General features: G+C 47.2%; 1 protein-coding gene across 3 annotated transcripts in view; it reads left to right on the top strand.

Moving 5' to 3' along the window:
- Heg1 (heart development protein with EGF like domains 1) overlaps window positions 1–12808 on the top strand; it is an 84525-nt gene that overhangs the window by 19692 nt on the left and 52025 nt on the right. For 2 of the 3 annotated variants that reach the window (XM_075965786.1, XM_075965796.1), the window contains exons 2-3: window positions 3673–3960; window positions 6038–6337. The exons of the other annotated variant lie outside the window; for it this stretch is intronic. In XM_075965786.1, coding sequence (XP_075821901.1) covers window positions 3673–3960; window positions 6038–6337 — 588 coding nt within the window. The remainder of the gene's footprint in view (window positions 1–3672; window positions 3961–6037; window positions 6338–12808) is intronic. 3 annotated transcript variants of the gene reach the window in all.

The following is a 12808-nucleotide window of genomic DNA, read 5'->3' as shown; positions in this document are numbered from 1 at the left end:
TGGCTTCCATGGCTGTAGTGGCTGGTGTACTTCTTCTTATAGATAATCTACTGTTTTGTTTTTGTTTTTTTCTGGTTGAGTTTAAGTTAAAAACTTATGAGGTTTTTGCAGGTTCACTATGATATTATTATACATCAGCTTTACACAGACACACACACACATCTTCTAGGAGTTTGTTAGAATTCTTAGCTTAAAGATTTATACTTTCTGGAAAACTTTCAGCCATTATCTTTGTGAATATTGACCTTTGGGAAGCTGTTCCCTTCTCTTCTCCTAGAACTCTAATTAGGGACTGGAGACCTGGCTCATATGTTAAGAGAGACTGATGCTCTTCAGAGGACCTGAGTTTGGTCCCCAGCGTCTATGATAGGTGGCTTACCTGTAGCTCCAGCTCCAGGGAATCCTATGTATTCTTCTGACTTCCAGAGACACCCACCCACCCGCCCACCCCCACAAAAATAAAAAATGAATGTGAGAATGAAACTCCAGTTAGATATTAGATATGTGTTGGGCTTCTTTTTAATTTCTATCTATCTATTGATCTATCTATCAATCTATCTGTCTATATCTATCTATATCTCTATGTCTGTCTATCTATCTATCTATCTATCTATCTATCTATCTATCTATCTATCTATCTATCTATCTATCTATATTGGGTTTTCAAGACAGTGTTTCTGTGTGTAGCCCAGGCTGTCCTGGATCTCACTCCATGGACCAGGCTGGTCTGAAATTCACAGAGATCTGCCTGCCTCCGCCTCGTGAGTGCTGGGGTTAAAGGGGTGCACCACTTTGACATTTTTCTAATTTGCTAAACCTTTGTTTATAATTTCTGTTTTTTACCTGATTCTTAGCATTCTCCCATCTTTTTTTTTTCTTTTAATTACCTGAGTGTCTGTGCAGGGGTTTGTACGAGTGAGTTCAGACGTCCATTTATACACAAACCTTCTTCGATGATTCTAGCATTTGAAATCTTATCTGATTTGCTGACATTTGTTCATGAATGACTTGTTTTCTGGTACATTTGTGATTTTTGTTTGTTTTACTGAAACATCTTATTAGAGGGTTTCTTTTTATTAGCAAGTGATAGAAATTGTTTGTTGACATAGAGAATGTTTGCATGATCTTGCCAGAGTGTTTGCACGGTCAGGGTCGCTCCTCAGCTCCCGTTATCCTCTGCTATGTGGAGGTAGGTGGATTTACCTCTTTAAACCATCTTTTTAAAATGCAGTCCTTTTTTAGTGTGTGCATAAGGCTTAAGGCCACTCTCGAGTACATCCTCAACTTGAGGTTTGGATCATGTAGGGAATGAAATCTGTGCTGTATACCCACAGAAGACTTGGCTTTGTGCTTATAGACTTATGATTGTGATTGCGTTTATCTTTCCTCTTCCACCAAGATCAAAGGGCCAGGTTTCCTTGTTGTCCCTCTCTGGGTTAGTTTCTGTCTTTTGTCCAGGGTCTAGTCCTTCTGATTCCAATGTTGCACAGTGGTTTCCCTTTAGCCTCTTGGAGAGTGTACACCACCTTCCTCCTGCAGCCCCGTGGCCATCGAAGGATGAGGTTAGAGATGTTGAAGAAGCATCAGCTTCTGTCTTTGCTGGTCCTACTCTGATTCTTTTCTTATTCACCAGCTCAGAGGTGCATTTAGAATAGTTTTTTTTATAGCTGTTTTATTCAGCATTTTTAGCTGTTGATCGTGGCAGGGTTACTGGGGACGCTGCAGGGGATGAGGACACTGCAGGGGACTATTGTCAGCCTGGTGGTTTATTTATAGCGTGCATTTTTCCATCCTTACATCTTTCTTTAGTCTGCTCGCAGGGAGATAGCATGGTTCAGTGTGAGCAGTGCTCTGCCTGCCTGTGACCACTCTTTCCCTACAGTGGAATTCCTGCAGCTGCTTGGGGTCTGGGGTTTCCACTCCTATCATCTCAAGAAGGGGCTGTCACTGGGCCTCTGCCTTTTTAAAGGCTCTAATGGAACTAAATTTATTATCTTTTTTTTCCCTCCTGGCTTCCTAGCCTAGAGGCATATCCTTCTGACTGCAATTCCTTTTTTGTTTTATTTCCTTTTGTTATTGTGCCCAGTTAATCAAGAGGGCAGAGAAAGCATCCTTATGCCCCATGGACCTCTTCTGCTTTTCCAGGGAAGCCAGCTGCCCCTGAAGCAGAGCAAGAAGAATGAGGCCAGTATCCCCTGTGGGTCGCCGCCATTCATAACCTTTGGGACTTTGTGGCTGCCTCTGGCAACACCCTCCCACAGCCAACTTGGAGCTTATTGTGGGCCTCACCTGTCAGGCTGGGCTCCCAGAGGAGGGCCCTAGTGACTTCCCTCCCCTCCAGGAAGCCTCTGTTAATCATCACCTCCAGAGAGGAGAATCAGGGCATGGACACAGCAATTCTCAAGGAGCTGGAAGAGGAAATGACTCCCTCAGAAAGTTCTCGGAATCTCTGCTAGGGCAGTTTGTGTGCTCACCACCCCACCTGTCTCAAATACCTGAGCTGTTGGCCACTGCAGTGTAGCTACAGCCACGCCCCTTGCTATTGAACATGGCTTGTACGGGGCTGGAGAGATGGCTCGGTGTTATTAGCATTGGCCGCTTTTCCAAGGGGCCTGGATTTGAGTCCCAGCACCTACATGGCAGTTCACAACCATCTGTAACTCCAATCCCAGGGGATCTAATGCCTTCTTCTGGCCTCCACGGGCACTGATGTGAAAGTGATTCACGAACATACGTGCAGGCAAAACACCCACACACATAAAGAGGGGGCAGCAAAAATGTAATCACTATGTTGAAACTTATATCAAGTTCATATTGAAATGGTATTTTGAATATGTTGAATAAAATAAAGTACTTACACACACACACACATATTTTAAAGTGGCTACCAAGTTAATTTTACAGATTGTGGGTTTCTCTCACTTAATCCTTTGGGCAATACTAATCTAAAAGATAGTTTGTTCTTTTTGCTTGTTTGCTATATTTAGATATAAGTGATAGTTCTGCCTGCCTGCAGTCTCTGCTTATCAGATGGTCTGACTTTTTTGCCTTGACGTATAAAGATAGCAATGACTTCATTCACTCCCCACTGAGAATTTTCCATGGTCCCACAGGCTCCAATCCTGAGCACAAAGAGAAATAGTCTCAAATCAGGAAAATAGAAAAGGAGGGTTATAAAGATTTAATTTTTCAATTAGTATGTGTACACATGTGTGTGCATTGCAATGCATGTGTGTACGTGTGCAATGTGTGTGTACATGTGCAATGCATGTGTGTACATGTGCAATGCGTGTGTGTGTACGTGTGCAACGCATGTGTGTACATGTGCAATGCATGTGTGTACGCGTGCAATGTGTGTGTACATGTGCAATGCATGTGTGTACATGTGCAATGCATGTGTGTGCAGGCACCCTTAGAGACTAGAAGAGGGTGTCTGAGTCCCTGAAGCTATAGAGCTAGAAGTTGTGAACCCCTCAACATGGGTGCTGGGCTGGATTCCAGTACTCTCTCCAAGTGCTCTTAACTGCACAGCCGTCACTCCGGCCCCACTAAATGGAGTTTTTAAGTTATGAAGTTGGCAATAACCTGCAAGGGTCCATTCGGGAAAGTTTCTTCATGTTTACTTTTCAAAAGCCATTGAGTTCTCACTGGTGCATTTGCTTGTTATTGCAGTCACTGCAAGGAGCCATGGGACAGAAAGTAACAACACTGAACCCCACGTAGGAAATACCCCCTTCTACCAGAGTCAAGAGGACCATTCAGGTTCCAGAAAGGGAGTGACAGCTCAGACTGCCAGACTGAGCCACAGTTCTTCAGACGCCTCAGGAAACCCCTCTTTCCTGCCTGAGACAAACGCTGAGGGGAGGATCAAGCCTTCCAGCGGAGCAATGGCCACCGTTCCACATGCTGAACGCGCTCCTGAGATGACCACGGCCCTGGCCGCCCACGGCAGCTCCTTGTGTGAGTGTGTGTCGTGATGCTCACTTTTCTATGTCCAGTCCTAGAAAACAAATTTTCTGCCCCCTCCCCACCCCCACATCCAGAGCCACTGTGCCCATTTAGGGGTTCTGTATTGGAATGGGTCAGGCAAGTCCCCCTAAGAGCCATGCTTGGAAAGTCAGACTAGGAGAGGGGGTGCAGATTTGTTGAACACCCTGGTGGGTCCTTTAACATCTATGCTCCCCAGCAGTCTGAATCCACGCCACCTCCCTGCTCCCAGGATCCTGTCACGCAATCACATGTCTCAGGGGTTGGGAAGGGTGGCTAGGTTCTGTTTGTGTTGATAAGAGTTTGACTGCTTCTTGCTGCTCCTGTCTGCACGGTTGGCAGCTTAGTACTTCCAGCGAAGGGTTTCAAAAAGAGGCCACAGTTCTGTGAGCACAGCTCAACCTAAGAAGGAAGACAAAGAAAAGTAGTGCTAATTAGGTATGCATCTACATAGCAACGAACCGGCTCTCTCTCGATCCTTCCAGCAGCCCGGTGAGGCCGTGTTAGTCTCGCTTTAAGTTTGGAAACTGAAGCTCAGAGACTAATTAGCCCAGTAGGTGGAGAGTTGGTGGCAGATTTCCAAGTGAGGAGAGCCCAAGTCCGTGTGTTGAGTGAGTGGGCACTACAGTTCAGAGACGGGGTGCCCTGTGTGAGTAAAGACAGAAGCGAGGGGCGCCAGTGCCCGAGTCCTCCCTGGGAGAGTTAGAGGGCCGTGGGCAGGATGGCTGGCGCTATGGAGGATAGGGACAAGGGTGGAATACTTTGCAGGACAGGAAGTTTCTACTTGGTGTGGTGGGAAGACTCACTGGAGGGTTTTACACAACCGAGAGACTGGGTTAAGACAGTTTGAGAGAGGAGCCTCCTGGCAGCAAGCCTGTAAGATGTGTTGTATGGGAGGAAAGGGGACCTGACGTGAGCTGGACCCCCCAGGCAGACGTGTAGGTAGCAGGTGCTTACCTGGGAAAGGGGTTGAAGAATTGCCCAGTAAAGAGTCTTCACAAAGGGGGGTTGGGGACCTTGCCAAACAGGTACGAAGCCCTGGATTCATTCTCCAGAACCGTGTAAACAACATGTGTAATCCCAGCATTCAGGAAGCAGAGGCAGGAGGATCAGAAGTTCAGGCTTGGGCTGGAGAGACAGCTCATCCACTAAAAATCACTCCTCTAAGTGATTGCACACTCCAGCTTTAGTGTGCAATGCCCACATTGGATGGCTCCCAACCAGTACTCGGGTTCCAGGGGACCCAGTGCTCTGCTGGCTGCCATAGGCACACACACACACACACACACACACACACACACACCCCTAAAAATAAAAAAGAAATCTTTTTTTAAAAGTTTTTAAAAGTCATCCTTGAGTATGAGATCAGTCTGTGCTTCATATGACCCCACCTCAAAAATCAGAAAAGATCCCAGCACTCAAGAGACAGAGGCAGGTGGAGCTTGATGAGTTCAAAGCCAGCCTGGTCTAAATAGTGAGTTCCAGGACAGCCAAAGCAATGTAGTGAGACCCTGTCTCCAAAAGCAAAACAAGATTCATATTGACAGAAGGAAGGTTGAGAGTTGGCGAGGACCTCAAAGAGGCTGAAGCCCTCCAAGGTGACTTCCTGGTTTCCTACCCTTGAGGGCACTCGGTTCTGTCAGGGGATCGTGTGAAGGTATTCTGTGTTCTGTGAATGGAAGCTGCAGCGCTCACAAGTCCTGCACATGTTACTCTCTGCCTGGCTGTCAAGTGCTGGGAATTCTGCATACATTGAATTCTGGGACATTCTGGGGTCCTTTGTGGAAGGTGAGGGATAAGTCTTCCTGATCCAACACCAGTCTCTAATTCTAGATCGTCTAAGGCTTAGTTAGCATCAGGGTGCTCCAGTACTGGTAATTCCTCCCTCCGACGAGGAACATTGGTGAGGTCAAAAAGCCTAGTGGTTTCTCTTGCAGTTCCTTTCTCCTAGAATGAATAACTTTTCATGCCTTTTAATTGAGTCCACCAGCGATAGTAAGACAGTTGAAAGCCACTAGTGGGGTTTTAATTGTTGTTGTCTGGCTTTCAGCCTCGGACAGCCTTCCCCGGTCATCCAGCAGTTCCAGGTCAGAAGGAGGAATCACCGTTTCTCAGACAGAGAGTGGAATATCCCCAGGCTTCCTGGAGACGGCAAGGGAACTCCCAGAAGAAGGGACTGTGCACACACAAGTGGCTGGCATTTGGGTTTCCAGCCAAGCCTCCCTTCCTGCTTTGGAACTCAGGGAACCAACCATGTTCTCCCAGAAGAGAAATTCATCAGGCCAGGAGCATTCTGAGCTGCGGGTCCCTCGGACCCAGAGTCAACCACCTCCCTCAGGCCATCCCTCGTGTGAGTATTCCTGCCCCAGTTTACCCCTCCAATTTCAAAATAACCCCAAATCGATGTATATACCTAGCTGGCTAGTGCTAAGTGTCCGGCTAAGAGGAAGCAAAGGGAGATTTAAAAGCCATTTCTTCAATGCCAAGTGCTTTGGTTGGAAGTACAGTCTATGTCATTTCTCTCAGTACTGAGGTTCATGCTCAAAGTATGTTTTAACTGTATGTAGAGGAAAATATCAGCCCGTCTGGTGGCTGCTGTGCTCCCCACCTCCTTTCTCCTCCTTTTCTTTTCCTCCCCTCCTCTGTACACACATACAACAAAGATTAGGCGTGACTGATGCGTGCACCCACAGAGGAGGCCACACGCTAGGGCGGCTAAAATGTGAGCCGGACACTGCTGTACCCTTTGATTAGCAGTTTGAGTTTTGTTTGTTTATTTTCTCAAACGCAGCTTCTTTGATGGCGGAGAAAATAGGTTCGTAATTTTTCCTGGCATTGTTTCGCGAGAAAGAGCCTACACAGTACAGGTGTTTGCCTGGCTTTAATGAGGCGCCGCGGCTGTAGAGAACCGCCCTTCTGCCAGGCCACGTCCTGCGCACCAGCCTCAGCTAGGCTGCTCTGCTCCGCAAGCACTTCTCCACTCTGCCAGGCCCCTGTGCTGCACGCTTGTCATTGTGGCTCCTCAGATGCCTGCCTGCCTAGATATCTAATCCTCTCAGGGACACTGCAATCTTCAGTAGTTAAAAATTGGGGCATCGTGTGTGCCCAGGTTCCCCCAGGAGGCACATCCTGCCAGGAGCCAAAAGATGCTGTAAACTGCCCCTCTGTGAGCTGCTCAGGTTGTTTTTTTTTTTAATTTTTTTTAAGATTTATTTATTTATTATGTATAGAGTGTTCTGTCTGCATGTATGCCTGCAGGCCAGAAGAGGGCACCAGATCTCATTACAGATGGTTGTGAGCCACCATGTGTTGCTGGGAATTGAACTCAGGACCTCTGGAAGAGCAGTCAGTGCTCTCAACCTCTGAGCCATCTCTCCAGCCCCCTCAGGTTGTTTTTTTAACTCCGGGGCAAGACAGAGTAGCAGGATCTGCACTTAAGTCAGAGGGGGTTTTGTATTTTTTTTAAATAGATATAGCATTTTATTTATTCTTTGAGAATTCCATGCATGCATACAGTATGTTTTAGTCATGTTTGGCTGCCTCCCATAAGCACTGTCCAACTCCTCCAGACTCCTCCCAGATCACCACCATCTCATACCTTCGTGTCCATCCGTTCCCTCTCCCCTCTCTATGGGTCACTCCTTGCTGTCCATAAATGCATGGGTGTGCGGCCATTCACTGGAGCACGGTCAGCCTACCAGGGACCACACCTCTTAAAGAAAACTGACTCTCCTCTTCAAGCAACCCTCATGTATTAATAGTACCCCAGCTTGGGGTGGGGATTGACGTGCCGCTCTGCCAACCATGAAGGCAGAGGTTTCTTAAAATATTTCTGCAAGACTGGGAGTTGGGGTTTATGTCATCAAAGCAACAACTGAGCCCAGAGGCCTTCTCCAGACAACCCTTTTAAAGGAGCAGTCTGCTTGCCTAGGCTTGGCGTGCAGTTCTCTACTGTTGGGTGTGGACAGAATTTATGGTTCGTGTTTGCAGGAGATTGCTTTTTAAGATTATTCGTAAGTGTTCTGGAGAGAGGGCTCAGTGGTTTAGAGTCCTTCCTGCTCTTCCAGAGAATCCGAGTTTGCTTCCTAGCACCTATATCAGGTGTCCCTGAAGTTACAACTGTCAGTAACTCGAGGTCCCAGGGATCAGATGAACACTTCCGGGCATTCACACAAATGCTTGTATCTGCATCTCAACCTTCCAAATGCTGAAACCCTTTCATTTAGTTTCTCATGTTGTGGTGATCCTCAACCAAAAAATTTGCTGCCATTATAAATTATCACATAAAGATCTGTGTTTTCCCAATGGTCTTAGGTGACCCCTGTGAAAGGGTTGTTCAACCTCCCAAAGGGGTCACAACCCACAAGTTGAGAATTACTGTTCTAGAAACTTCCATTTCTAATTTTTGGAGTTTCACTGTCTTTCATAGTCCTTGAGTCTTACTGAAGATTTCTCTTCCTTGGTGACCTGGGTGTCTGGCCACCCTCTAAAGTGGCCACTAGAGAGGACTTGGCGCAGAGGACATACCCTGCTGCCTGAGGCCAAAGAAGAAACAAACTCCTCTATTTGGTGTTCTCTCTCTCTCTCTCTCTCTCTCTCTCTCTCTCTCTCTCTCTCTCTCTCTCTCTCTCTCATTAGCCTGGCACCTCCTTCTGTATACCTGTATACCTTCTGTATACCTGTATACCTCTCCTTCTACTGAATGGAAATCTTGAGGTTCTGCTGTCTGTTTCTGAGTCCATGATACAGGAGCAACAGGCATATAAGCAAGAATGCCACTGGGGAACCAGCAGGACCTGCCACGGCAGACTTGGAGTCAACCCTTCTGGCTGGCCAGCTCAGTGAATGAAGACAAGCAATGGAGTACTGGGGATGAGTGTGTGTGTGTGTGTGTGGGGGGGGGTCTGGCCATGTGACCTATGGGAAAGTCCAATGCTCAGACCAGTCAGGTTAGTGATGCCCCTCACAGGCTGTGCACACAGGTGATAAACTAAGGGCGTGGCAGGGATTAGATGATCTGAAAGGTGGCAGCATTGGGTGGTCCATTCATAGGCTGTCAACTGGGCCTCCTTTACTGCCCCCTAGCTACACAAGCATGTGGTGCTGGTTGGGTTTTGGTCAACTTGACACAAACTAGGGTTATCTGGGAAGAAGCAATAGAAAAAAGCTTCCATCAGATTGGCCTGTAGGCCAATCTGTCGGGCATTTTTTTTTCTAATGATTGATGTAGAAGGGTCCCACTGTGGGTGGTCCCACCTCCTGGGTTCTATAAGAAAGCAGGCTGAGCTAGCCATAGAAGCAAGCCAGTAAGCAGCACTGCTCCGTGGCACTATTTTAGTTCCAGGCTCAGTGACTTTTACCTAGAACTTTAAAATAAAATAAACTGTTTTTTTTTCCAAGTTACTTTTGGTCAGTGTTTTATTATAGCAACAGAATACAAACTAGAACACACTGTTCAATACAGCCTCTCCCATACCCTGGATAGCCAGGAGTTACTCTGTTTCTGAATAGAAACTGTATCTTACAGCACCAAAGCCAACCCTGGAAGATGAGCCAGGGATTACAAGAAAGCCCAAAGGCATTACTCCCCACCCTCTCCTGCCGCTGTCTCCCTAGGCTTTTCCATGGTCTCTTTGATGATCTCCCACTGCTGTTTGATCATGGCCTAGGGGTGGGGCTGTCAACAAAGCAACACATGGCAGGGGTGAGGAGGGGAGGAAGCTCTTCGGAAGGCAGAAATGTGTATGTTGAATTGTGTGAGAGTGACCACAATTGAGTGCTAAATTTAGTGTGAGCTTCCTGGAAATGGGGGCACTAGAGGAAGCTGGGTGGAGCAAGCAATTGTTGTCAGACAAAATAAGCCTACAGTTTAATCCATAGGCATGGATGTTTCGGGGGCAGTAATTCCAAGAGGAATATTTATATAAGGAATGCTTTCCATTGCTGGCTTGTGAGAACCGTGCTAATGCTCTTTGAAGGTGACATTTTGTAGAGACTCAGTAAGAGCTGGGGTGTAATAATGGGGCTTGACTCACGGAAGTCTTTCCTGTGGGCAGCTGAGCTGATGTGGTCCAGGTAAATTGCTTTGTGGTGGTTTCACTTTGTGAAGGGAGAGAACATTAAGACCTTAAAAGATTTTGGATTCAGTCTGTCTGGTTCTACCATCAGCTGCCTCAGCTGCACTTGTGGGAAGTTCTGGACAGCAGTCAAGGTTGAGCAATGTGATGGATGCCAGAGGCTCTGCGGTTTTGTCCCGTGAGTGGAGAGGGACACACCCACACCAGGTGAACAGGCCTTCTCTCCACTGCCAGTTACAAAACTAAGAACTTAGCTCAGGCCTTTTCCCAGTGGGTGGTATTCCAGCTTTTACATTTTAATTTAAAAATTTTTTATGAGATTTGTTTTTGTTTGTTTACTGTGCAGGGGAGTGCTGGGGCCAGAGGACCACCTGGAGGAGTCAGTTCTTCTCTCTCCGTCACATAGGACACCCCTGGGTGTGTGTCCAAGGTTCCATGGCCTTGCTGAGCCATCTCACCAGCTGGCTTTTCCTGCCCCTCTTCCTTTTCTCCTTTTGCCTTTCCTGGTTCAAACTCAGGTTTTCCCTTTCTGAATGGCTGCTTCAGGGTGGCCATCCGAGAGTGACCGCTCATGCCAGCTTGCTGATAAGAAACGTAATGCATTTCCTCATAGCTTCTGGAGCAGGTGTCTACGCAGGAGCATGAGCAATGTGTATGAGCCACTCAGACGACCGCTCCCATTTTCATTTGATACGCTGCTTTGCAGGAGTATTTACACAGCTGTACCGTGAGGACTAAGTGAGATGCGCATATCTTAGCGCCATGCCCGAGGACGCAGTTGCTCACTTCATGGTAGCGCCTTGCTTGGTTTAGTTGTTTTTTTAATTACTTATTTATGTTTTAATGTTCATTGGTGGTTTTGCCTGCATGTCTATGGGAGGGTATTAGAGCCCTGGAACTGGAGTTACAGACAGATGTGAGCTGCCATGTGGATACTGGGAATTGAACCCTGGTCCCCTGGAAGAACAGGCAATGCTGTCAACCACTGAGCCATCTCCCCAGCCACCTCTGGGTTGAGTTTTGAGACTGGGTCTCACTGTATTTGAGATGGGCCTGGAACTTGCTCTATGAACCACACAGGCGTCCAGCTCATGGTCTGTCTGCCTCGACCTCCCAAGAGCACAGCAGGTGCTGTCATGTGCAACCACAGAAGCTTGTCACAGTGCTGAGATGGGAGGACAGTGTACGGCACAGCCCTGCGGGGTCGTGGGACATGAAGCTGTTTTTCTTAGTGACTCAGCGATTGTGATCATATTTCTGTGGCCGTTTATTTGTTCAGACTACCGAAACGGGCGGGCCTGGGCATTTCAGACTGAATCCAGTGTAGCCATCACAAGGGGGCAGGGTGTTTTTAAGGTTTTATTTGTAATTGCACGTGTGGAGGTGTATGGATGCTCGTGAGTGAAGGTGCTCTCAGAGGCCAGAAGAGGGCGTCGGACCCTCTGGTGTTAGAGTCATAGACAGTGTGAGCCACCCAGTGTGAGGGCTGCAAACCTAAGTCGGGTCCTCTGAAGGAACAGTACACACTCTTATGCCAAGTCGTCTCTACCCCACCATGGTGTTTTGATGGGAATAGTGAACAAATGACATGATCTAGCTGATTAGAAATAAAAATGCTTTGAAAGCAATTTGGAGACCGTTTATGGGACATATCCTTATCCATATCACTCCTTTCTTATATAAAGGTGGCTTTTGTTTGTGTCCCCGCATGGCTGGCTACCTTTGCACGCACATCTTTCTAGTCCCTTGTCTCTGTGGGGCCTGCACCCCCGTCTATTTTCATGGACATCCAGTAAGCAGAGCAGCAGGCTGTACTCCCTGTGTCAGGGGAGTCTATGGTTTTGCACGAAAATGAAAGGAACGCTTTCTTTCCTATGCTTTCTCTCTAACTATGTCTAAAATCTGTTTGGGCTTTTGGTCACAACTGCGCATAAGAATGGTCTTCAAAGGATTATTTATAATGGCAGCTTCCCGTTTTCCCTTTTCGGAGCTGTGACTGACAGCTGAAAGCCTTTCATGGTATAGGTCTCGAGAGCGCTCTGTTGCTGTTGACATCAGGAGGAGAAGAGAGCAGAGAGCCTGCTTCCCTTGCCTCCGCTGCTTTGCTCCTCAAGCTTTCCTGTTCCTTATTCTTTCACTATTTACTGAGGATAGCTGTGGTGCCGGGATTTGAACTCGGGGCCTCACACGTGCTAAGTGAGTTCTCAGCCATTGAGTCATATGCTCAGCCCCTTGGTGTTGGGGCTTTAAGGTACCTCTTTAGAGGTGAGTTCTTTAGTACCTCTGGCAAGTTTCCCAGTGGCAGGAAGCTCTCAGCCAGACATCTACGAGGAGCAAACCATGCATTCTGACCAATGGTATAGAACTGAATTCTTGAGGCTCTTGACAGCTATCTGAGGACAGCCATCTGTTTCACTGATCAGAAAAAGCTGTTCCCAGCCTAGCGTCTCTGGTCTCCTAAAGTGCCCTATGGTTTGGAGACATCTCTAAAGCTTAGAGAGAGGAACTAACTACAATAATGAAGTCTGCTTCTAGGTGAAATTACATCAAATCCCTGGGGAAATAACACACTCTCCTGTTAGTAGTTCTGTTAATGAATGTAGTTTGAATGGTGTTTCAAAGCCAAAGCTTTATGGTGGCCATGATTGGGGGAATAATAAAGAGCCTTTGGTGGTGACCATGTTGGGAACTACTGCCGCAGGCCAGCAATGTCTTGACTGTGTTCTCAAGAGCCCCGGTGCTGA

This window comes from Microtus pennsylvanicus, chromosome 1, assembly GCF_037038515.1.
Source record: "Microtus pennsylvanicus isolate mMicPen1 chromosome 1, mMicPen1.hap1, whole genome shotgun sequence".
Taxonomy (NCBI): Eukaryota; Metazoa; Chordata; class Mammalia; order Rodentia; family Cricetidae; genus Microtus; species Microtus pennsylvanicus.
The sequence above is the reverse complement of the archived record's forward strand: the minus strand, read 5'-3'. Positions and strand labels throughout refer to the sequence as shown.